Raw genomic sequence first — 26,821 nt, 5'->3', positions numbered from 1 at the left:
GACCCAAAATCAATATGGATTATTTGTTTTTCTGCTTCTCTGCTAAGCTATACCATGGCTCCCTTTCACAGGTACAAATACACAAAAGAAGCCTTCTGTTTCATAAAAGTAGCTCAGACAAATGACACTCCTCAGGATGCTGAGCCCAGAGCTGGCAGCCAGCCCATTCTCCAGGCTCTAGTCTGCTGGTACTTTTCTCTTTTACAGCTATTAGCCTTCGTCAGACCTACGCCTTCACTCTGACTGGGGACAAAGAGAAGATCAGTGGAAATCCTTCTGTGTGCCACTAATAAGCCTATTGAGAGTCAATGAGAAAGACTCATTTTGCAGCAGATAAAGCCTTCACCAGTTCTCCTGAGTCAGTAAAACCGAAATGTGGCTGTGCACTCCTGTCCTCATTTTGCATCAGTCTGAGAGGTGACTCTCGGCAAAATGTGGGAAGTGATGACCTCTAAGTTTCCTTTCTTCTCTGATATCCTCTGATTCTCTGTGTGCTAGTGGGATTTGAATCTGATTTAAAGGATCACAGGTTCTGATGGAATCCTGAGCCCTTCTTCGGTTTTCATCTCTGTGTTCTGCTGAATCAGCATATTTGGACTCTTGGCTCTGTCTTAGCAAAGAATAGATTGTTGCTCCCACCAAATAGCTTAGCTGGCATTGTCTACATTCTTTCTGGAAGAGATCTGGGTAGGAGACAGACATAGAGAATATTCGCATTTCCCACAGAAGGCCAGGGAAAGCCCTCTGAAGTGTTTCAGGAACCAGGAACAAAAGGGTCCTTAAAGAAAGATATTAATCACTTTCCCAAACAAAACTACAGTTCTAACCATTTGACCACAGTGATGTAAGCAAATAAATCTGGGAAAGTAACACGGGGGCGGGGGTGAAATGACATCACCTATTGGTCAGAATGCTAACTTCTTTCCCAACAAATAGTCACATCCCAGTTCAGCCCAGTGTTGGGATGTGTGGAGAGGTGCATAAAAAAATAAGTACCACTTCTAAAAACAATGCAAGTTCTACATTTAAGCTCAATGTTTTAGCCATAGAGCATTTGGGGTAACATAAGAGAGAACCAGAATCATTTGAATGGCCTTTATGAAAGGTACATATACCAATAACCACCTCCACCACCAAAATTTAAAGGTAGGAAAAATTAATATTTAGCAAGAATTGTTAGAGGTTAAGTTACTTGCCCAGGATCACACAGCTAAGATGCAGTGTCTGAGTGTCTACCAACGAGACTAAGAATTTTACTAGACACAGAAAACACACTAGATGGAAACATTTAGTTCCTCTTAGGTCTTTTGATTTAGTTTATAAACTTACAAGCACTTTGAACAGGTTTTCACTTACACTGCAAAGAAAAATGCTTAGCTAAATTACTGTTTGTCTAGGTGGGAAATATAACACCACCACCATTTGTAAAATAACATTTTGGTAGACTAGATGGCATGTTGCTTAAAGGAACCCAAAGCTGAATTAATTTGACAAATTAAGGAGCATTCTCTAATACTTGTGTTTTATAATTCTGCAACTTATATAGAAACATGTCTCAGTGAAAGATTGCTGAAAAGCTGTATATCATTTTAATTTTAATAAATCAAATCACATTTTACATTTACTGACTGGGAAGTCAGTATTTAAGAAGTCTCTGGTGAATCCATTTAATATAAACAATTTGTCTGTATTGCAAATATTAACCTCGGGATTTATCTAAGAATTTTAATTTTTTCATATCTTCTTAAAATGTGGCATGTTCATGTCATGTTAAATAAATCATTCCCACTTATTGATAATACCTAGTATACTTTCAGCTGCAAATAAGAGAAAACCCAATGCAAAATGGCTTTAAAATTGAGAGAGTTTATAATTATCTCATATCACAAGAATGAATTAACCAGTCCTTATCTCAGAACACTCTATTGCATGGTTCTGGTCTAGAAGAAAGGGAAATTGCTGTTGGATAAGTTATAGTACCTGCTGTACTCCCTGTATAGCAATCAATATGCTTTATGTGTATTATCTCTTCTAATTGTCCTACATAATATTATCATATGTTAGTCTGGACACTAGGTTGTTAGCTAAGGATGGAGAAATTTAATTAGAAAAGTCTTGAACTATCTCACACACCTGCAGGAAAGGCATGGTTAAGGTGCTGATCACACTCAGAACTCTTCCTATTTGTCATCTCTGTTCCAAAGAGGGTGTGTGCTAAGTCATTTCAGTCGTGTCTGACTCTTTGTGACCCCATGGACTGTAGCCTGCCAGGCTCCTCTGTTCATGGGATTTTCCAGGCAAGAACACTGCAAGTGGGTTGCTACTTGTCAATATCATGATCTCAGACCAACTTTCTCCTCTCAGTGAAGAACCTGACAATCTCCCCAGCCTCACTTCTCACAGCCTCACCACCTACTCACTCTCAAGGGAAAATTATATTCCTCCTTCAGCTCCAATTCTAAATACCCTTTGGAGGAACTCTGATGGTCCAGCTTGGGTCAAGCACCCAGCCTTGGAGTCGTGAGTTATAGTTGCAGAGACATTAGGGAGGGAATTAAGGTCTCGGGTTATAGATCAGAAATTTGATCTTAGGGGGTCCAGTCATGGATACTGAGGGTAATTAATAGAGATTTAGAATTCTAGGGTCCTCTCCTTCAACACATTCCCTGAAAGCTGAGTCTCTCAAGATCTAACTCAAGCCCTCTCCATTTTGCTGTCAACAAAATGACTAGATCTACTTCACTCAGTTTCATTTATTGGCCAGTGACTCCCAAACTCCTCTTTACAGCAAACATCTTTCCTCAACTTCACACACATAATCAACAAACTGCTTCTCAGATATCTGTAGCTGAATATCTCACAGGTTCCCTCTATTCAACATATTCCACACAGAATTCATCGTCCTTTCCTTCCCCTTCTTCCCCAATCATTCATTCAAATTTGATCCTCTCAACCAAATTTGAGACTCAAATCACTCAGATTTCCCAACCCAAGATCAATTTGTCATCCATAATTTTCCACTCCTTAAATACTCAATTAATTGCCAAGTCCTAAATCTCTCTCTTAAAATATCTCATGTCCATCCACTCCTCTCCACCACACCCCCCTACCCCAGTGCAGATACAGTCGTCATAACCTGGGCCACTGTCATCCTTGGAGGAATTCCTGTAATTTCCAACTGGTCCTCTTTCTCCAGGGTTACACCTTGCCAGTGTTATGCTACAGCCAGAACAATCTTTCTCAAATGGAAATCCAATTGTGTCACTGATCTGCTTAAAACCTTTTTGTGCCTGTTCATTGCCTTTCAAAACAAATGTGAACTCCCTGATGAAGCACATAAAATCTTATTTGACCTGTCCTTTTCCTATTCTTTTATCCTACCCTCTATCACTTCCCAGGTGGCACTAGTGGTAAAGAACCTGCCTGCCAATGCAGGAGATGTAAGAGACTTGGTTTCGATCCCTGGGTCAGGATGATTCCCTGGAGGAGGGCATGGCAACCCACTGCAGTATTCTTGCCTGGAGAATCCCATGAACAGAGAAGCCTGGCAGGCTACAGTCCATGGGGTCACAAAGAGTCAGACACGACTGAAGTGACTTAGCACACACCTCTACCACAGCCATACTGAACTTCTTCAGTTCCTCAAACTATCATCCTCTCTCTAGTTTACTGGCCTTTGTGCTTCCCTCTATTTGAAATGATGATCCTACTGATCACCTTTGTCCTGTCTAAATCCTGCTTATGTTTTAATCTCAACTGAAATGACATCATTCTTCTCCCTATACAACATGAGGTCTCCCTGGTACATACTCTCATTCCAAGTCATAACACATCTCATTGCATGGATGTTGCCTAATTATTCATCTTCTTAATCAAACTTGCCTATGAGGGCAAGAACCAATTCTTTTTTTTTTTTTTTTCACTAATGTGCCCCCAACATCTAATAGTGCCTGATTAAAAGTAGATAATAAATAAGCTGGATTCAATTCATTCACTTATCCAGTTGGTATGAATGTGAGAGTTGGACTGTGAAGAAGGCTGAGCGCCAAAGAATTGATGCTTTTGAACTGTGGTGTTGGAGAAGACTCTTGAGAGTCCCTTGGACTGCAAGGAGATCCAACCACTCCATTCTGAAGGAGATCAGACCTGGGATTGCTTTGGAAGGAATGATGCTAAAGCTGAAACTCCAGTACTTTGGCCACCTCATGTGAAGAGTTGACTCATTGGAAAAGACTCTGATGCTGGGAGGGATTGGGGGCAAGAGGAGAAGGGGATGACAGAGGATGAGATGCCTGGATGGCATCAATGACTCAATGGACGTGAGTCTCAGTGAACTCCGGAAGTTGATGATGGACAGGGAGGCCTGGCGTGCTGCAATTCGTGGGGTCACAAAGAGTCAGACACGACTGAGCGACTGATCTGATCTGATCTAATGGTGCCTAATGTTATCCTAAGCATTGGGAGGCACCAGAGAACTAGACCAAATCCCTACTTCATGAAGTCTGTGTTCTCATGGGGAACAACAATAGACTAATAAACAAATGATAGACAAATAAACACTTTTAACTTGAATGAATAAATACATTCTTAACTGATATTTTCTATTGTATTTTCCAACTGTCCTTTCATTATTCTGTTAGATAGAATAACCCTCCCACATAATATAAATGTAAGTTTTAAAAATGCAACAGTACATAGTCATGGCTTTTATAATCATGAAACCAAATAATCCAGTTAGATTTGACTGAAAGACACAGGCCTATATGCATTTATAGAATTATATTCTCATCTCTGTATTAGCAGTGCAGTCAGAAATTTAAAGAGAGATAAACTACCAGTAAAGTACATTTTATTCTTAAAGACTCTTAATATAACCATTTATAAAAGCTTTTCCTTTCATTAAAAATTGCCATTCCAATAACTAAATATTTGTCAAATTTATGCCAAGCTAGGCCCCAACAAGACTGTAGTCCATATGATTAGACTGACTAGTTTTCTGTGATTATGGTTGCAGTGTATCTGCCCTCTGATGCCTCTCGCAACACCTACCATCTTACTTCGGTTTTGCTTACCCTGGACATGGGGTATCTCTTCCCCTGGACATGGGGTATCTCTTCCCCATGCCGTGTGGGGCCACCCAAGACAGGCGGGTCATGGTGGGGAGGTCTGACAGAATGTGGTTCCCTGGAGAAGGGAGTGGCAAACCACTTCAGTATTCTTGCCTTGAGAACCCCATGAACAGTATGAAAAGGCAAAATGATAGGATACTGAAAGGGGAACTCCCTGGGTTGGTAGGTGCCCAATATGCTACAGGAGATGAGTATAGAAATAACTCCAGAAAGAATGAAAGGATGGAGCCAAAGTAAAACAATACCCAGTCGTGGATGTGACTGGTGATAGAAGCAAGGTCAGATGCTGTAAAGAGCAATATTGCATAGGAACCTGGAATGTTAGGTCCATGAATCAAGGCAAACTGGAAGTGGTCAAACAGGAGATGGCAAGAGTGAACATCGACATTCTAGGAATCAGCAAACTAAAGTGGATTGGAATGGGTGAATTTAACTCAGATGACCATTATATCTACTAATGTGGGCAGGAATCCCTTAGAAGAAAAGGAGTAGCCATCATGGTCAACAAAAGAGTCCAAAATGCAGTACTTGGATGCAATCTCAAAACTGACAGAATGATCGTTGTTTCTAAGGCAAACCATTGAATATCACAGTAATCCAAGTCTATGCCCCAACCAATAATGCTGAAGAAGCTGAAGTTGAACAGTTCTATGAAGACCTACAAGACCTTTTAGAACTAACACCCAAAAAAGATGTCCTTTTCATTATAAGGGACTGGAATGAAAAACTAGGAAGTCAAGAAACACCTGGGGTAACAGGCAAATTTGGCGTTGGAAAACGGAATGAAGCAGGGCAAAGTCTAATAGAGTTTTGCCAAGAGAACGCACTGGTCATAGCAAACACCCTCTTCCAACAACACAAGAGAAGACTCTACACATGGACATCACCAGATGGTCAACACCGAAATCAGATTGATTCTATTCTTTGCAGCCAAAGATGGAGAAGCTCTATACGGTTAGCAAAAACAGGACCAGGAGCTGACTGTGGCTCAGATCATGAACTCTTTATTGCCAAATTCAGACTTAAATTGAAGAAAGTAGGGAAAACCACTAGACCGTTCAGGTATGACCTAAATTAAATCCCTTATGATTATACAGTGGAAGTGAGAAACAGATTTAAGGGACTAGATCTGATACATAGAGTGCCTGATGAAGTATGGAATGAGGTTCGTGACATTGTACAGGAGACAGGGATCAAGACCATCCCCATGGAAAAGAAATGCAAAAAACCAAAATGGCTGTCTGGGGAGGCCTTACAAACACGTGTGAAAAAAAGAGAAGTGAAAAGCAAAGGAGAAAAGGAAAGATATAAGCATCTGAATGCAGAGTTCCAAAGAATAGCAAGGAGAAATAAGAAAGCCTTCCTCAGCGATCAATGCAAAGAAACAGAGGAAAACAATAGAATGGGAAAGACTAGAGATCTCTTCAAAAAAATTAGAGATACCAAGGGAACATTTCATGCAAAGATGGGCTCGATAGAGGACAGAAATGGTATGCACCTAAAAGAAGCTGACAATATTAAGAAGAGGTGGCAAGAATACACAGAAGAACCGTACAAAAAAGATCTTTACAACCAAGATAATCACGATGGTGTGATCACTGACCTAGAGCCAGACATCCTGGAATGTGAAGTCAAGTGGGCCTTAGAAAGCATCACTATGAACAAAGCTAGTGGAGGTGATGGCATTCCAGTTGAGCTATTTCAAATCCTGAAAGATGATCCTGTGAAAGTGCTGCACTCAATATGCCAGCACATTTGGAAAACTCAGCAGGGGCCACAGGACTGGAAAAGGTCAGTTTTCATTTCAATCCCAAAGAAAGGCAATGCCAACGAATGCTCAAACTACCACACAATTGCACTCATCTCACACACTAGTAAAGTAATGCTCAAAATTCTCCAAGCCAGGTTTCAGCAATATGTGAACTACCAGATGTTTAAGCTGGTTTTAGAAAAGGCAGAGGAACCAGAGATCAAATTGCCAACATTCACTGGATTATCAAAAAAGAGAGAGAGTTCCAGAAAAACATCTATTTCTGCTTTATTGACTATGCCAAAGCCTTTGACTGTGTGGATCACAATAAACTATGGAAAATTCTGAAAGAGATGGGAATACCAGAACACCTGACCTGCCTCTTGAGAAACCTGTATGCAGGTCAGGAAGCAACAGTTAGAACTGGACATGGAACAACAGACTGGTTCCAAATAGGAAAAGGAGTATGTCAAGGCTATATATTGTCACCCTGCTTATTTAACTTATATGCAGAGTACATCATGAGAAACGCTGGACAGGAAGAAACACAAGCTGGAATCAAGATTGCTGGGAGAAATCTCAATAACCTCAGATATGCAGATGACACCACCCTTATGGCAGAAAGTGAAGAGGAACTAAAAAGCCTCTTGATAAAAGTGAAAGAGAAGAGAGACAAAGTTAGCTTAAAGCTCAACATTCAGAAAATGAAGATCATGGTATCTGGTCCCATCACTTCATGGGAAAGAGATGGGGAAACAGTGGAAACAGTGTCAGACTGTATTTTTTTGCTCTCCAAAATCACTGCAGATGGTGATTGCAACCATGAAATTAAAAGATGCTTACTCCTTGGAAGGAAAGTTATGACCAACCTAGATAGCATATTCAAAAGCAGAGACATTACTTTGCCAACAAATTTCCTTCTACTCAAGGCTATGGTTTTTCCAGTAGTCATGTATGGATGTGAGAGTTGGACTGTGAAGAAAACTGAGCGCTGAAGAATTGATGCTTTTGAACTGTGGTGTTGGAGAAGATTCTTGCGAATCCCTTGGACTGCAAGGAGATCCAACCAGTCCATCTTAAAGGAGATCAGTCCTGCCTGTTCTTTGGAAGGACTTTTGCTGAAGCTGAAACTCCAATACTTTGGCCACCTCATGCGAAGAGTTGACTCATTGGAAAAGACTCTGATGCTGGGAGGGATTGGGGGCAGGAGGAGAAGGGGACGACAGAGGATGAGATGGCTGGATGGCATCACCGACTCAATGGACATGAGTTTCAGTGAACTCCGGGAGTTGGTGATGGTGAGGCCTGGGTTACTGCAACTCATGGGGTCACAAAGAGTCGAACACGACTGAGTGACTGAACTGAACTGAACTGAGGTGCCAACATCATACCTACAGGATTAGAATGAAGAACAAGAGGGTTATTGGCCATCATTTTTAACTGATTGACTAATTTAACAAACATACAATGAATGCTAATCAAATGCTAAGTCCTGAGGATACACACCCTGCCTACTAAAAGCTTCCAGACTAATCTCTTCGTTTTTCTAACTACTGTCTTTTTAATAAAATATAAGTTCCTTGAGGGAAAGTTCTGGAGAAGTTCAGCATGTTATAGAGTTTTAACAAAAGTTATAAGTAACCAGAAAATAAGACTCCAGAAGATATTGTCATTTAGCCTTAGTAAACTCTGATCACACTTCCTTAAAAAAAAAAAATCAATTAGTTATTTGTTTATTTTTGGTTGTGCAGAGTCTTTGTTGCTGTAGATGGGCTTTCTCTAGTTGCAGAAAGCAGTCACTTCTCTTGTAGAGCATATGGGCTCATGGGCTTCAGCAGTTGCAGCTTGAAGGCTGCAGAGCACAGGTTCAGTACTTATGGCACACTGGCTTAGTTGCTCCACCACACGCGGAATCTTCCCGGAGGGGCAAACCCATGTCCCCTGCATTGGCAGGTGGATTCTTTACCCACTGTACTACCAGGGAAGTCCCACACTTCCTTTGATGCCTCCTTTGCCCCAATGTACCCAATTGTTCATTCAGGTGAATACATTGTACACTCCTAAGAATTTGTATAAATCTCTTATTTCATCTGTGGTCATAGCCATGGAATTCCCTCAAATCCCATGGATTTAAAGGAATCCCAAGGTAAACTTCTCAGAAAATAATTACTTCTTTTGTAATGTAAATAGCTGGCTGCTATATTTATCTGTTCTGTATGTCTTTTGAGGGAGAGGAAGAATATGAAATTTTCTTAATATTGTGTCATCTGTATATTCTTTCTTTGTTTTGCTTTGTTTTAATGAACTGTGTTCCATCAACTGAAGTTTAATAAGCACTGAAGCAAAGACAATTTCTTCTAATGTTTCTGTACTTTACACATCCCTCCTTCATCCTCACTGGCTGAAGCCACATTATGGGTTTCCAAATAATTGGTTCTCAAAATTACTTAACTGTCACATACTTGCTTATATTCCCTTGACCATTTCTGCCTCCTTCAGCACAACATTCCAGAGATCATGTTTATTATGTTCTCCAGAGGTATCCGAGGCTCTCTGTCAATCAAGCCAATGCCAGAGTCCATGGTACGCTTTGCAGGAAGAGATTTCTAGACTCCTACAGTCATTTTGACTCTCTACAATGGATGTTCTTCTGTTTCAAGTTACTGTCCGAAAAATGTAAGAGTTTATGTACCCTTGAAGTTTACTCATCAAGGGCACTTCCCTAAGCTTCCATATTTCCAGCAGTATTGGTGCTTCTCAGACCAAGAACAACAATCTGACCCCTTTAGAAGTTAGGGAGCTTCATATAAAGGGAATACTTAACCCTAAATATGTTACGCATGTATGAAAACATTCCAGCCGCTGTGCCAGGGAAAAATAGTAGAACGGATCACTGAGACTCAACCTTCGCTGGGAAAGACTTTCAGAGCAGGAAAGGACTGAGGAAAGAATCAAGCATCAAGTCAGACTTCAGTCCTTCCATCACCTTCAGGTAGCTATGGGGCTTTAGACAACTCACTCAGGAAAAATGGGTCTCAATTTCCTTTACTGAGAAATGAAAGAATTGAGCAAGATAATCTCTAAGGACCTTTCCAAATTCTTTATGTTTTTATGACTGAAGTGCAGCTTTTTTAAGTGTGCAGCATATTTTTGTATCTTGATAATGGCAAGCTTTGCTATCTCCTTTGCAGACTGTGGAGATACAGGTGCATCTGTGTACGTTTCTTTAAAATTTAGTAATTAAGCTTTCCAGCTTCAAATTTCCTAATGAGGAGACAAATACACACATACACATTACTGCATCTTTTTACTTCCCTAATCTAAATACTTACTGAAAATAGTACACTTAACACAGACTAGTGATTATAAATTTTTGTATTTGAAAATTTAAACTCTTATGTAGATGATCTTATTTAAGACATCTTGAGTTTGTCAATAGTCTTTAGCACAGTTGAGTGTATTATGCTAATTAAACATCAGGTACTTTTGTTATCACTATAAACAAACTCTTAACGCCCTCCTGTTACTCAAATTGTGGCCAGAGGCCCATGAACATCCCATGACCTGAGGCTGGTCAAAAACTCAGACTGCCTCATCCCAGATCTTTGAAATCAAAAGCTGCATTTTAACCAGGTACTCAGGTGATTTATATGCTCACTAAACTTCTAGAAGTGCTATTATATTATAGTGCTTCCTGCACTGCTTTAAAATATGCAGGGGGTTTTCCTATGAGGGAGTGAATAAATGACTGGCCTAACTGTACTTGGGCTTCCCTCATAGCTCAGTTGGTAAAGAATCTGCCTGTAGTGCAGGAGACCCAGGTTCGATTCCTGGGTCAGAAAGATCCCCTGAAGAAGGAAAAGGCAACCCACTCCAGTATTCTTGCGTGGAGAATCCCATGGACAGAGGAGCCTGGTAGGCTACAGTCCATGGGGTCACAAGAGTTGGACACGACTTAGTGACTAAACCAACCAACTGTACTTAGCAAAGTGAATCTCTACAACTCAGTGTCACTGGACTTAGACTAACAGAAGCTTATGGCTGATCATTTCTCCATTTCTTTTAATATAGTTCTGGGTCTAGGCTCAATGGTAAAGAATCTACCTGCAAACTCAGGAAATGCAGATTTGATCCTTGGGTCGGGAAGAACCCCCAGAGAAGGAAATGGCAACCCACTCCAGTATTCATGCCTGGGAAATCCCATGGACAGAGGAGTCTGGTGGGCTACAAGTCCATGGGGTCACCAAAGAGTCAGATGCAACTTAGTGATTAAACAACTACCCTTATAAGTTGGGGTTGGGACCTCTCTGGAAGTCCAGTGGTTAAGACTCCATGCTTCCCCCACAGGGGGCACAAGTTAGATCCCTGGGTGGGGAACTAAGATCCCACATGCCACACAGTGCAGCCAAATAGAACAAAATATATATGTGAGTGTGTGTGTGTGTATGTATACACACACATATGTGTGTGTGTGTGTGTATAATAAAAATAAATAAATGGCAAGGGCCAGGGAACTGGATGAAGAGCTCTATTCTCTTCAAGACCCACTTACAAATATTACATACACAGAAAGTCAATATGAAGGCTGAACAACACGCTGCTGAATAACCAACAAATCACAGAAGAAATCAAAAAAGAAATCAAAATTTGCATAGAAACGAATGAAAATGAAAACACAACAACCCAAAACCTGTGGGACACGGTAAAAGCAGTCCTAAGGGGAAAGTTCATAGCAATACAGGCACACCTCAAGAAACAAGAAAAAAGTCAAATAAATAACCTAACTCTACACCTAAAGCAACTAGAAAAGGAAGAAATGAAGAACCCCAGGGTTAGTAGAAGGAAAGAAATCTTAAAAATTAGGGCAGAAATAAATGCAAAAGAAACAAAAGAGACCATAGCAAAAATCAACAAAACCAAAAGCTGGTTCTTTGAAAGGATAAATAAAATTGACAAACCATTAGCCAGACTCATCAAGAAACAAAGGGAGAAAAATCAAATCAACAAAATTAGAAACGAAAATGGAGAGATCACAACAGACAACACAGAAATACAAAGGATCATAAGAGACTACTATCAACAATTATATGCCAATAAAATGGACAACGTGGAAGAAATGGACAAATTCTTAGAAAAGTACAACTTTCCAAAACTGGACCAGGAAGAAATAGAAAATCTTAACAGACCCATCACAAGCATGGAAATTGAAACTGTAATCAAAAATCTTCCAGCAAACAAAAGCCCCGGTCCAGACGGCTTCACAGCTGAATTCTACCAAAAATTTAGAGAAGAGCTAACACCTATCCTGCTCAAACTCTTCCAGAAAATTGCAGAGGAAGGTAAACTTCCAAACTCATTCTATGAGGCCACCATCATCCTAATACCAAAACCTGACAAAGATCCCACAAAAAAAAGAAAACTACAGGCCAATATCACTGATGAACATAGATGCAAAAATCCTTAACAAAATTCTAGCAATCAGAATCCAACAACACATTAAAAAGATCATACACCATGATCAAGTGGGCTTTATCCCAGGGATGCAAGGATTCTTCAATATCCGCAAATCAATCAATGTAATACACCACATTAACAAATTGAAAAATAAAAACCATATGATTATCTCAATAGATGCAGAGAAAGCCTTTGACAAAATTCAACATCCATTTATGATAAAAACTCTCCAGAAAGCAGGAATAGAAGGAACATACCTCAACATAATAAAAGCTATATATGACAAACCCACTGCAAACATTATCCTCAATGGTGAAAAATTGAAAGCATTTCCTCTAAAGTCAGGAACAAGACAAGGGTGCCCACTTTCACCATTACTATTCAACATAGTTTTGGAAGTTTTGGCCACAGCAATCAGAGCAGAAAAAGAAATAAAAGGAATCCAAATTGGAAAAGAAGAAGTAAAACTCTCACTATTTGCAGATGACATGATCCTCTACATAGAAAACCCTAAAGAGTCCACCAGAAAATTACTAGAAATAATCAATGACTACAGTAAAGTTGCAGGATATAAAATCAACACACAGAAATCCCTGGCATTCCTATACACTAATAATGAGAAAACAGAAAGAGAAATTAAGGAAACAATTCCATTCACCATTGCAACGGAAAGAATAAAATACTTAGGAATATATCTACCTAAAGAAACTAAAGACCTATATATAGAAAACTATAAAACACTGGTGAAAGAAATCAAAGAGGACACTAATAGATGGAGAAATATACCATGTTCATGGATTGGAAGAATCAATATAGTGAAAATGAGTATACTACCCAAAGCAATTTATAGATTCAACGCAATCCCTATCAAGCTACCAACAGTATTCTTCACAGAGCTAGAACAAATAATTTCACAATTTGTATGGAAATACAAAAAACCTCGAATAGCCAAAGCGATCTTGAGGAAGAAGAATGGAACTGGAGGAATCAACCTACCTGACTTCAGGCTCTACTACAAAGCCACAGTTATCAAGACAGTATGGTACTGGCACAAAGACAGAAATATTGATCAATGGAATAAAATAGAAAGCCCAGAGATAAATCCACGCACATATGGACACCTTATCTTCGACAAAGGAGGCAAGAATATACAATGGATTAAAGACAATCTCTTTAACAAGTGGTGCTGGGAAATCTGGTCAACCACTTGTAAAAGAATGAAACTGGACCACTTTCTAACACCATACACAAAAATAAACTCAAAATGGATTAAAGATCTAAACGTAAGACCAGAAACTATAAAACTCCTAGAGGAGAACATAGGCAAAACACTCTCTGACATACATCACAGCAGGATCCTCTATGACCCACCTCCCAGAATATTGGAAATAAAAGCAAAAATAAACAAATGGGACCTAATTAACCTTAAAAGCTTCTGCACATCAAAGGAAACTATTAGCAAGGTGAAAAGACAGCCTTCAGAATGGGAGAAAATAATAGCAAATGAAGCAACCGACAAACAACTAATCTCAAAAATATACAAGCAACTCCTACAGCTCAACTCCAGAAAAATAAACGACCCAATCAAAAAATGGGCCAAAGATCTAAATAGACATTTCTCCAAAAAAGACATACAGATGGCTAACAAACACATGAAAAGATGCTCAACATCACTCATTATCAGAGAAATGCAAATCAAAACCACTATGAGGTACCATTTCACACCAGTCAGAATGGCTGCGATCCAAAAGTCTACAAATAATAAATGCTGGAGAGGGTGTGGAGAAAAGGGAACCCTCTTACACTGTTGGTGGGAATGCAAACTAGTACAGCCACTATGGAGAACAGTGTGGAGATTCCTTAAAAAACTGGAAATAGAACTGCCTTATGATCCAGCAACCCCACTGCTGGGCATACACACTGAGGAAACCAGAAGGGAAAGAGACACGTGTACCCCAATGTTCATCGCAGCACTGTTTATAATAGCCAAGACATGGAAGCAACCTAGATGTCCATCAGCAGATGAATGAATAAGAAAGCTGTGGTACATATACACAATGGAGTATTACTCAGCCATTAAAAAGAATACATTTGAATCAGTTCTAATGAGGTGGATGAAACTGGAGCCTATTATACAGAGTGAAGTAAGCCAGAAGGAAAAACATAAATACAGTATACTAACGCACATATATGGAATTTAGAAAGATGGTAACAATAACCCAGTGTACGAGACAGCAAAAGAGACACTGATGTATAGAACAGTCTTATGGACTCTGTGGGAGAGGGAGAGGGTGGGAAGATTTGGGAGAATGGCAATGAAACATGTAAAATATCATGTAGGAAACGAGTTGCCAGTCCAGGTTCGATGCATGATGCTGGATGCTTGGGGCTGGTGCACTGGGACGGCCCAGAGGGATGGTATGGGGAGGGAGGAGGGAGGAGGGTTCGGGATGGGGAACACATGTATACCTGTGGCAGATTCATTTTGATATTTGGCAAAACTAATACAATTATGTAAAGTTTAAAAATAAAATAAAATTGGAAGAATAAAAAAAAAAAAAAAAAGAAAGTCAATATGAAAAGTATTAAAATATTGGACTCCTTTTCATAGGATAACAACCAATGTGTTATTTTTGTTTCACTTTATAGCTGTTGATTTTAAAATTTCATAATACATTACTGTTATATTCATAAAGTATCATAAAGAGGAAAAAGAAACACCTTTCAACTATGTGGTTAAAACCTCTAAAATAAGTAAATAATAAAACAAATCAAGGACATAAAATTCAAGTAGAAGTTCAAATAAAACAGACAAGGATTCTAGTTGCAGCTCTAGTACTGTGTGATTTGTCAACCATTCACTAATCTCTGGGTTCCAGTTTCTTCATTTACAAAATGAAAGAATGATCTTGATTTTATGTCCTAAACTTTAAAATTGTCCCAGCTTTAAAATTCTGAAATCCAATACATCTGAAATCAATGCCCATTTGTCATCTCAAATGCATCTATTGAAATTCTATATGAAATCTCAGAAGTGGCCTAAATAAATCATTCTGGAATTTCTGCTATTTTATTTGCTAAGAACAGGAGCATATGAGCTAGTGGCACCTCATGGTGCAAATGGAAAGATATTATCCCCAACAGACTTTCTCTCTATGCAAGGAGCAAATGAGGTGACAGAACATATCTTCATGTCACGACAGTTAATCTTAGTTTCCTTTCATTCTGAACCACCAAATCAAGTTGTGTGATTCCCCCTTGCTAACTATCCAGTTCACTCACATGGTCTCCTTGAATCTTAGTGAAAGCGTGAGAGCTTTCATCTCTGACCCAAAACAGGGAAAGCTCAAGGAAGAGTAACACCTGAAAAGCTACCTCATTACTTTGGCCCCAGAAAGTAAACTGACAAGTCTTTCAGGAGGTAATTATTGAGCCTGATATTTGGTTCACTGACAGAACTTTTTGTTTGTGGGAAGGAACATATTTGTGCGTTGCTTTTTCCATTACCACCGTTTCTATCATCATAAATAAGAATCAATAGGCCATTTCGAGAAGCATACGCTCACCACCATTTAGCATCTGAGTGTCAGCCATACACAAGCTAAGCAGCAGTGCTCCAACCTCCTGGCTGAGAATTCAAACCCACCAGAGAAGGAAAGCACTTCAGTTCATGAAGACAGTGTTTATGTCTGAGTGAGCAACTAGAAGGCAAGGGTAATCTATTCTTTGTCTGTATCTCTAGCAATCTCTGGCACAAGGCTGGCCATCCAAAATAAATAAGTGAATAAAGAATGAATGAATGAACAAATGGCTGAATGAGTCAAAAGGTTTTAAGATGCTGGACAGAGGAGCCTGGCAGGCTACATATAGTCCACGGGAGTAGCAAAGAGTCAGACACCACTGAGTGTCCGAGCACAAGGAAAAGACTGGATTTTGAGGGTGGGTCAGAGAATGTTATTTTGGTAAGTGCAGACCTATTTACAATTCATGATGCAGAAATGAAAGCCAAAACACTGTGATCTGAGAGAGACTGCCTTTGATGAGCAGTTGCTCTGCACTGCTCTAATTTCCCTGCCATATTCACTATCAGGCCTCACCAGTGAAAGTGAAGTTGCTCAGTCATGTCCGACTCTTTGCGACCCTATGGACTGTAGCCTACCAGCTCCTATGGACAGTAGCCTACCAGCTCCTCTGTCCATGGGATTTTCCAGGCAAGAATACTGGAGTGGGTTCCCATTTCCTTCTCCAGGAGATCTTCCCAACCCAGGGATTGAACCCAGGTCTCCCACACTGTAGGCAGACACCTTACCGTCTGAGCCACCAGGGAAGTTGGCCTCACCAGAAAGACAAGAAATCAGAATGATGGCCATTCCAAAAGTCAAGTGAGACCTCAAAAGAAAAACTCTCCACTGTCAGTGAGGGTCTTGCTGGACAAAACAAGGTCAGGCAAGGGACTGATCAGAGAAAGAACAGGAAAAAGAAAATATGAGGTGGTGAGGGGGAGCAACGGAGGGGAAGTTCAGGCAGAGGCCTGAGTGGGAAAACAAGTGTGCAAAAAAAAGCACCGAAACAAGGCGAGGTGAGGAGTCCTCAAGGGAGGGTGTGGGTGTCTGGATGGGGAGGGGCAGAAAGGCATTAAGTCTTCGAGAAGACAGGGAAGGACGGAAAGAGGGGCGGAGAGGTCAGAGAAGTGTCTATAAAATAACACCCATCATCACTGATAAAAAATCCTTTTTTCTTTTTGAGAAAGACAAAGGGAATTTTAAGTAGGATTAAGTAGTAGTAGCTTTCAGAACTCAGTGGCTCTCAGGAGCAATAATAAGTACATAAATAGCTAAGTGGATGGTAGGAATTACTTCACTTTGGAATGTGGCCAGCATATCAAAGTTAACAGTAATATCACATCTTTTTGAAAGCTTTTCTGAGATTCTAGGGGGGAAATCATCTTAGAAAAACTGTACCATGTTAATTTTAGGAAAAGGATGCTCCTCACTGCTTGAAGACATTCTATTGCCTGAAAATTGATAAGACAGAAGTTCTAGCCTGCTGGGAGGCACTCACTTATCCATGTAAATACATTCCAGTATTGCCCCCAACTGGAAGCAAATAATTATGTTTGCAGATTACCTTCGCCTAATGTAAAATTTTACTCAAAACATAACCCACAAAAGATGCTCTTAGTGCAACAAAAAGGACCTCTGGATATCCCACTTTCAGAATTCTCTAACTTTTGGACTCACTGTGAATAGTTAAGACATAAATTTTGTAAGGACTTCCCTGTAGCTCAGACAGTAAGAATCAGCCTGCAATGTGGGAGACCTGGGTTCAATCCCTGGGTTGGGAGGATCCCCTAGAGGAGTGCATGGCAACCCACTCCAGTATTCTTGCCTGGAGAATCCCATGGACAGAGGAGCCTGACAGGCTGCAGTCCATGGGGTCACAAAGAGTCAGACATGACTGAGAGACTACTACTACTGCTAAACTTTGTTAAGGCCAGATTTTGAAACACGTATAACTGTATATACCCATTTCTGAATTAGGTGGAACTGTTGCCAATTGGAAATATAAATAATGTCCAAATCCTGGGGCTTCCCTGTTGGCTCAGTGGTAAAGAATCCACCAGCTAAGAAGGAAATGCTGTTTGATCCCAGGGTCCAAAAGATCCCCTGGAGGAGGAAATGGCAACCCACTCAAGTATTCTTACCTGGGAAATCCCATGGACAGAGGAGCCTGGCAGGCTACAGACCATGGCATCACAAAGAGTCACACATGACTGAGCAACTAAGCACGTTCAAATCCTAGACACGTCTAGCCATGAATATCCTGTAGATTTCTCCTCTTAAGTACAGTAAGCACATTTCTTCTTTGTCCACTAATGTGCTGATCATCTTCTCTGCGTCCCAAAAACACATGAAAACTGGGTGTTGGTGCCAATTGGGGGTACAAATATCTTCTCTCACCATCTGGAAACATTCATTCTATGTTACTGTTTTCCAAAAACATAAGTAAGAACATCACATTCTTTATTTATTTTCCACCCAGAGACAAGTTATTTCAGTATCATCCACAATGGAATTTGCATGAAAATCTGTTTACTGACCCTGTTCCCTAAGGGTACATTTGCCCTAGCACTTGGAGTAAACACTATTTTCATTGCACTAGAAATAGTTCTATTTGGACAGATTGTTACAATTTTAGCAACACCCAAATAAATCAAAGGAATATGAAGCAGACATGCCACCAATCTGGATTCTACAACACCTCAGCTCAGTGTTTCTGCCTGAAGTATTTCTTCTACACCATCAAGGACATCTAAAGACGTCAACATTTTTTGTTAATGACTTTAGAGAAATTGATCATTCTGAAAACAGTCCATTAAAAAGCTCTATGATTGTATATTAACTCATATATATGAAATCTAGAACAATGATACAGATCAGATCAGATCAGATCAGTCGCTCAGTCCTGTCCGACTCTTTGCGACCCCATGAATCGCAGCACGCCAGGCCTCCCCGTCCATCACCAACTCGCAGAGTTCACTCAGACTCATGTCCATCGAGTCAGTGATGCCATCCCCTAATTACCAGACGGGAATAGAGAGGCAGATGTGAAGAATGGGCACGTGGGCAAGGTGGGGAAGGGGAGGGTGGGACAAACTGAGAGACTACGATTGACATATATACACTACCATGAGGTCATTCATTTCACTAACTGGTTAATTTTCATTAATATGCTCTAAACAACAATAGGATATAAACACGTGGACGATCAAATGACATTCAGAATTCAAAACTAAGCACAGTGTACAATATACATGAATGAAAAACCCCTAAGGCCCTCTGTGTATAACTTCTTTCAAATCTTTCTATAAACTAACTGCTCTTTATATCCCACTATTCACTGCCATGCAAACTCTTCATGAGATGAACCTCTCCTCCGTTCTTCACACTTCTCCATGCCACTCTCTGCTGACCCATCTTTTCCCTCATTTGGGAAGCGTTCTCAATATTTTCTTGTTCTCAATCACCTCCTCCCTGAAGCTTTGAGTTTTACAACTTAAACTTATAATCATACATTTTTTGAACTTCTTCAATATCTATGTCCAAATTTAACATTTAATCATAAGATACTTTGTTGTCCTTTACTTATGTACATGTTTGGGTGTATCTCTCTTTCCCAACTTAATCACATGATTTAAAGGTAACACAGGCCTCTTATGCCTCTCCTTCAAGTTTCTGTCAAGATCCTACTCCACGTTTAACATCTTTCTCTTGATATTCCCTCTTTATTTTTTAAAGACTTTTTTTTTTTTTTGGTGCAGACCATTTTCAATGTCTTTATTGAATTTGTTACAATTGTTGTATAGTCATTAAATCATGTACGACTCTTTTGTGACCCCGTGGACTGCAGCTCGCTAGGCTCCAATGTCCGTGGGATTCTCCAGGCAAGGATCCTGGAGTGGGTTACCATTTCCTTCTTCAGGGGATCTTCCTGACCCAGGGATCAAATTTGCATATCCCCCACTGGCAGGTAGACTCAATACCAGAGTCTCTTGGGAAGCCTTTGTTACAATATTACTTCTATTTTATGTTTTTGGTTTTTTGGCCTCAGGGCATGTGGGATCCTTACTCCCTGACCAGGGATTGAACCTACATTCCCTGCATCGGAAAGGGAAGTCTTAACTACCTAACCACCAGGGAAGTCCCTTGACATTCCTTCCCACCACCATGTTTATCTGAAAATATGCTTAAATTAGATGCCCTCCCCTAAAGAAATTTCTGTAACTCTGCTTTTTCTCAAGTTCTCCCATCATTGCTACTTTGTTTTTCTGCTAAACTTCTTTTAAAAAAGCATTCTTCCCTCTACTTCTATTCCATTTCTATCTCCAGCCCTCACCATCCTCACCATCTGAGTCTCCATCAAACTTCTGTCCTTCAACCACACCTCTCTGTAGCACTGAACATGCATGCACCCTAACTCCTCTCCTGACTCCCAGTACGTCTCCTTCCCCAACCCGCAATGCTTAATTTCTTCTTCTGGTTCCTCCCCTAGAGGGTTAGGTTGTTATCCCTCATCTCTGCTCAATTTTCCCTGGTAACTGCATCTCTGCCCTTGTCTTTTAACTTCCAGGTCTCCTCCATCTACTACTACCTAATCTGCATTTCTAGTGTCTTACACTAGGCAGGGTCTCAAACCTTAGGTGCCACCTGCTGGGCAATTCCATGGGGCGAGTTCAGAACCCAATTCCAGTTAGTCCTTCCAATAGTCCATTACCATTCTTGCTGTTTTTTCGGTTAAGAAGTTTTCCTAGACTTAGCCGGCAGAGATTTATCATTCAGAACCTCCGTCACTCACCACCACCCCCAGGGCATTCAGCACTCACCATGTCCTGTAAATGCTACCTACTAGGATCTCTATACTCTGTGTTCCATCCCTAACTAGCACATCTCATGAGGCTGAGACTGTCCACCACTGGGGCTCTGGGATGGACGCTGACTTACCTTTCTCTTTTCTCTCCCCTGATCTCCAACCCTCCCTACACTTCTGTCAGAGGAATCTTTCTGAAACAAGTATCTGAGCAATGTCCTAAATGAAAAGCCTTATTTACTTCTACCCTACAGGTAGAATAAAGGCCCTAATCCCCAGTTCTGGAGCCTCTAGGAAGAACCCCAGAGCCCTGCATGAGCTGGCCTGTCCCAATCCTCTTCTGCTCTCACTCCCACACTCAGTCTCAATTACTCTGGCCTCCTTGACCTTTTATTTTTTGTTTTCTTTACCTTAAACTCAAGAGGCTTGTGCTAGATCCTAGAATGGGCTGCTCTCATATTTTCACATGGCTGAGGACTCTTGCCATTCATGTGCTTAGTCACTCAATCATGTCCAGTGCTTTGTGACCCCATGGAATGTAGTCTGCCAGGCTCCTCTGTCCATGGGGATCCTCCAGCAAGTATACTGGAGTGGATTGCCATGCCCTCCTCCAGGGGATCTTCCCAACCCAGGGATTAAACTCAGGTCTCCTGAATTGCAGGCAGATTCTTTACCGTCTGAGCCATGAAAGAAGTCCCTTGCCATTTATGTCTGGTCTCAAATGTTAGCTCCTTGGCAAAGCATCTTAACCAAAGGATAGTAATTGCTGCCTTTCCTCCTCCTTCCTGAGACCACCTGGTCACCCTTTCTACATTTACTCTGTTGTATTTCTTCAAGGCACATCTCAGCATCTGGAAGTCTCTGTTCCTTTATACATTTACTTATTTAGTGACTCTTCAAACTCAAATGTAAGACCTACAAGAATGAACTTTGTCTCACTTCACTTACTCCAGCTCCTGGAAGTCAGTTCCCTCCACTGGGGCACCCCCTCTCCACATCCCTATCCTTGCTCCATTTATAGGGCTGCTCTAGCCCTTCTCAGATTATATCTTTATTTGAAAACCTATTTCCAAAGGAACTAAATAGAGGGAAAGGAGATCATATCAAAATGTGTGGGTCAAGGGGAAAGCAAGAGAGGAATGTCTGGTTATAAGATGCTCATTCAGTGTAGATCTTAGTATAGAAGAGATGTATGTTTATTAAAATTATCCCTTTTTATGTTCTTTTTAATTATGCTGTACATATTTCATTTTCCATGTGTTAGTTTCTAATATATATAAATGGGTATATAAATACATCCACGAATATCCATAAATGGATTTAAAAGGTATGTTTATACAGACCTTCTATCTTGTATTGATCCTACTAAATGTACTGCTTAGTTCTAAGTAACTTTTAAAATTCCATAGATGTTTCCACATATACAGTCATGTTATCTTCAAATAAAAAGTTAAATTCTAACATTCAAAAAATGTATATTTAATATCACTGTTATTTTTATGTACAAAATACAGAAAGTAGAGCATCAAAAAACCATAGCTGCTAGAGCTATGCAGGATATGGGGGACATGGATTGAAATAGTTGAAAAGCACTGTCAGCACAATTTGTTATCATCTGTCATCCTGACTATATTTTGAACTCCTGGCAAACAAAATCATGTCTTGTTTGTTTGTCAATATCCTACCAAACCTAAAAAAGTACTTTGTCTAAAGTAGATACCCATAATTAAAAAAAAAAAAAAAACAGAACTGAAATACTCCAGCATGGCACATGCTCAATAAATACTTGTTCATTGACGGCAAGAACCAATGTGCAAGGTTAAGTTTGTTGAATGATCAATGGAAGCTCAGCCCTGCTGAGAAACTGTAACAAGAGATCCAAGGAGGTAGAAGATGTTGCCATTACTATCCACATAGAAAAGCTTCATTTCTCAGGTAATGACAAACACAAATGCGCCAAGGAAAACATTTAAATGGTTACCTGTACATTTCTTTATATGACTGTTCCTTTTTCCATGTGATCCCAACTTGCATCCAAAATTCTCCTCCCAGAATTCTGCAAACCATACATTTCTTCGATTATTGGCAAGAGTTCGGCTTCTAAAGTATCGATCAAACCCTATTTTAAAGAAGAAAGGTATGAAAATATTTTTTTCAAAATCAAAACCATGTACTATCAGAAATTTGAATATATATTATATTATGTTATGATCATTGCATGAAAAAATACATATAACACATGGGGGAGGACCAATAACCCAGAAATAAGGCTATCCCTGTGGCAAGAATCAATGGAGATCAAAGGACAGTGTCTCTACTCCCACCATTTGCCGTTCAGGCATGCACAGCAGACTGGGTGTCATCTCCACCACTTCCTCCTCTCCTCTATGTCTCCCAGTGGCAGCAACCAGTGACCTCATGCTGAATATTTAGAACAAACTCAGACTTTTTCTCCTCTCTTTCCCCTAGTAGGGGTCTATGTTCTGGATTTCTGTGCTTCTACTCACCTGAAGATTTATCTGATCTGGATGTTCCCTTTTCAGCTAACTCAGTAAACCAATCACTACTAAGGTAACTTTCTGGTTTTTTTGCAACCACATGGACTGTAGCCTGCCAGGCTCCTCTCAATGGGACTTCCCAGGCAAGAATACTTAAATGGGCTACCATTTCCTTCTCCAGGGGATCTTCCCAACCCAAGAATTGAACCTATATCTCCTGCTTGGCAGGCGGATTCTTTACCAATGAGCCACTTGGGAAGCACCCAATCTTCTAGAGTCCTAGGTAATAAGCTAAAGTGTCAGTCTGATCAGGTAACCACCTCATTGAAGGAAGAACACTGGAATGGGTTGTCATTTCCTTCTTCAGGGGATCTTCCAGACCCAGGGATCAAACTTGCATCTCCTCCATTGGCAGGCAGACTTTTTACGCCCAAGCTACCAGAGAAGCCCTTAGTTTGTCATTATTCTCTCTTTAATACATACACTCTTACACATTGATGAAATGATCTTTTGAACAGCATACATTAAAAACCAAAACAAAACCTCCAATATACCAACATTTGTCAACTGACTACTTCTCTGATTTTAATATTTCTTTCAATTTCCAATTGAGCTTTGATCGATAAACATGAGATTAAAACTGGAAATAATGCCTTGTTCCAACAGATAATGGCAAAGGTAGGAATTTTAGTCACTGTCAAGATCACTAGAAAAGATATTTGGGAGACAGACTGCTTTTCAAGGATGTGTCACCTCTTCTGTTGCCATTCATTTATCCATAGAGTCAAACCAGCATCATACCTTAATTTGCTATAAAGCAAACACTATCCTTCCAACAATGCTATAACTGCTGTGTATGTCCATGGATATCTGCAAACTTAGAGGGCAACTGCTAACATCATGGAGATATCTAAGGCCAACAACAGTGCTCCTTAAAAAAATGTCTTGTGGATATCTTTTCTAATTTAAAAAATATATAATGTGCTAACTTAAATTACTTACTTAATTACTTACATACTTAATTACTGTCTTGGTAATTCTTCCATCAGTGCTACAAATTTTATCCAGAGTCATAAAATAATGGATGCATTTCATCATATGCTAATACTCTGATTTTGCTTTTGAGTTTAGATTCAGTTAGAATAAAACCAGTTCTCTATGGTGCATTCTTACCATCAATTGATGCTCTTTTGGGTAAAATTGTCACAGCCCCTTCTGCAATTTCCTCCTGTTGATAAACAGGTGCTATTTTGGATCCCCAACTATCGGAGCCAATCCAGAGAAAATGCCCACTTTGGTTTAATTTTTTTGCTGCTTCCAGTATCCTCCTATGAGAATAAGAACAAACAAAACACACCACATTTACCAAGAAACTCTATACATGTGAATGTTACAAGACCTGCTGTATCAAGTCATCAACACTCAGTAGGTCACCATTAAACAACAAGTCAATCACTCTAACTGCCTGAGTTTTAACATCTCCTAAAAGAAATAAATTGGAGACTTTAAGTCCAGTGCCTGATAATTAGCCTTATTCTTAACCTCATTCACATTATTCTGTCTGTCACTGTTGTTTGTCTCATTTCTTTTCAGTCCCCGGATTTTACTCGATAAACATTTCAGATTGAGAAACCAGAAGGCTGCTGTTTCTATGTAGCAGAAGGCAGTCTGTACTTGCATAAGAATGCTACAATTCTTGTGAAATCTTACTAGATTCTACACTGAACATGAAATATATTAGAAAAAGGATGTGGGGTGCAAATATGATCCTAAATGAGGAAGAATATCAGTCAGTACCTGATGTCATCTTCATTAGCAAACATAATTACTGCCCGAGCATTAGGTGTTTCTAGCAGGCGCTTGATAATTTTTTCAAATTCTCCAGGTCTTGGTTCACGTGGAATTTTCTGTGATTGAGCAATGCAAACACCACCTATTTAAAGAGAGAGAGAGAAAGTGATTCAGAAAAGACATTTACTTAACACACTTAATGAGGTTAGCTACTTTATAGAAACACATGACTCAGTAATGGATATTGTTTCTCAAAATATCTGTCATTCTCACCTATTTAAAAGCAATCAGGATGTTTTGCATCCAAATATGTATATATATATCAAATGAATGACATCAGTGACTTAATCACACATCAGGTATTTGTTTTCAAGTTTAAACATTAATTTTGTGAATGTCCTTAAAAAAAAAATCAAAGTGCACAAGATGTAGGACAGGAGAGAAAGAGTGGAAAGAAAGGCTGTTTTAATTCATTTAACATAAGTCCAAGGACAAGTGCTTTGATTTAAAAAAAAAAAAAAGGTATGAATATGTCTTATAGGTGAGACTTCCTGTGATAAATATAAGAAGGTCCTTTTGCTAACTTATTTTGTGACCCCATGGACCCACCAGGATCCACTGTCCATGGAATTTTCCAAGCAAGAATACTGGAATGGGTTACCATTTCCTACTCCAGAGGACCTTCCTAACCCAGGGATCGAACTCACATTTATCAGTAGACCTCTTTTAAAGTTAATTTCCTTTTTTTAGCTCATAGTATTGTAGCAAGAAACTTATGCAAAAACATAATATGTTATGAGACAAATGGTCTTCAAGATTATTTGAGACACAAGTCAACTTTCAAAGACACAAGCACTCAGTTGACATATTTCTCCACCATGAAAATCAGAATGGCAGAAATTCCATCCAACTCATGGCAAATAGATGGGGAAACAATGGAAACAGTGAGAGACTTTATTTTGCGGGGCTCCAATATCACTGCAGATGGTGACTGCAGCCATGAAATTAAAAGATGCTTGCTCCTTGGAAGAAAAGCTATGACCAACCCGGACAGCGTATTGAAAAGCAGAGACGTTACTTTGCCAACAAAGGTCTGTCTAGTCAAAGCTATGATTTTTCCAGTTGTCATGTATGAATGTAAGGGCTGGACTATAATGAAAGCTGAGCACTGAGGAACTGATGCTTTTGAACTGTGGTGTTGAAGAAGATTCTTGAGAGTCCCTTGGACTGCAAGGAGATCCAACCAGTCCATCCTAAAGGAAATCAGTCCTGAATATTCATTGGAAGGACTGACGCTGAAGCTGAAGCTCCAATACTTTGGCCACTTGATGCAAAGAACTAAACATTTGAAAAGACCCTGATTCTGGGAAACATTGAAGGCAGGAGGAGAAGGGGACGACAGAGGATGAGATGGTTGGATGGCATCACTGACTCGATGGATATGAGTCTGAGCAAGCTCCACGAGTTGGTGAAGGACAGGGAAGCCTGGAGTGCTGCAGTCCATGGGGTCTCAAAGAGTTGGACACGACCAAGCAACTGAACTGAATCATCCAACTCACAGACCAAAAAAGGAAGAACACTTCTTTTGGTTTCTCATCTTAAGGCAATGAGAGGCCAGAAAGAAAAATGTAGAAAATATCTCTGCCCTTTGCTGATGGGCTGGGATAGGAGGAAAAGAAGGAGTTTTCCTCTGGTCTACGTAGTGGTGTCGAGGTAACATATTCTAATATAAAGAGAAAAAGTGACATCAGCAAGATGTTTCAATTGCATTATGGTTTGAACATACTTTTTGAGTCACTTGAGAAGAAAATCACCATTTATTTACAGCATGG

At 39.9% G+C, this 26,821-nt stretch overlaps 1 protein-coding gene across 12 annotated transcripts in view; it reads right to left on the bottom strand.

The window, feature by feature from the left end:
* The window catches only part of GRM8 (glutamate metabotropic receptor 8), an 868,572-nt gene that overhangs the window by 478,601 nt on the left and 363,150 nt on the right, over positions 1 to 26,821 (bottom strand). For all 12 annotated transcript variants that reach the window (XM_086395795.1, XM_086395792.1, XM_086395796.1 and 9 more), the window contains 3 exons: positions 24,996 to 25,131; positions 24,372 to 24,526; positions 22,682 to 22,819 (listed from right to left, as the gene is read on the bottom strand). In XM_086395795.1, the coding sequence (XP_086251921.1) occupies positions 22,682 to 22,819; positions 24,372 to 24,526; positions 24,996 to 25,131 (429 nt within the window). The remainder of the gene's footprint in view (positions 1 to 22,681; positions 22,820 to 24,371; positions 24,527 to 24,995; positions 25,132 to 26,821) is intronic.

This window comes from Bos grunniens, chromosome 4 (genome assembly GCF_055505025.1).
Source record: "Bos grunniens cultivar Pamir isolate PY7600 chromosome 4, Bosgru_T2T1.0, whole genome shotgun sequence".
NCBI classification, from domain to species: domain Eukaryota; kingdom Metazoa; phylum Chordata; class Mammalia; order Artiodactyla; family Bovidae; genus Bos; species Bos grunniens.
This window is presented reverse-complemented; position numbering and strand designations above follow the sequence as displayed.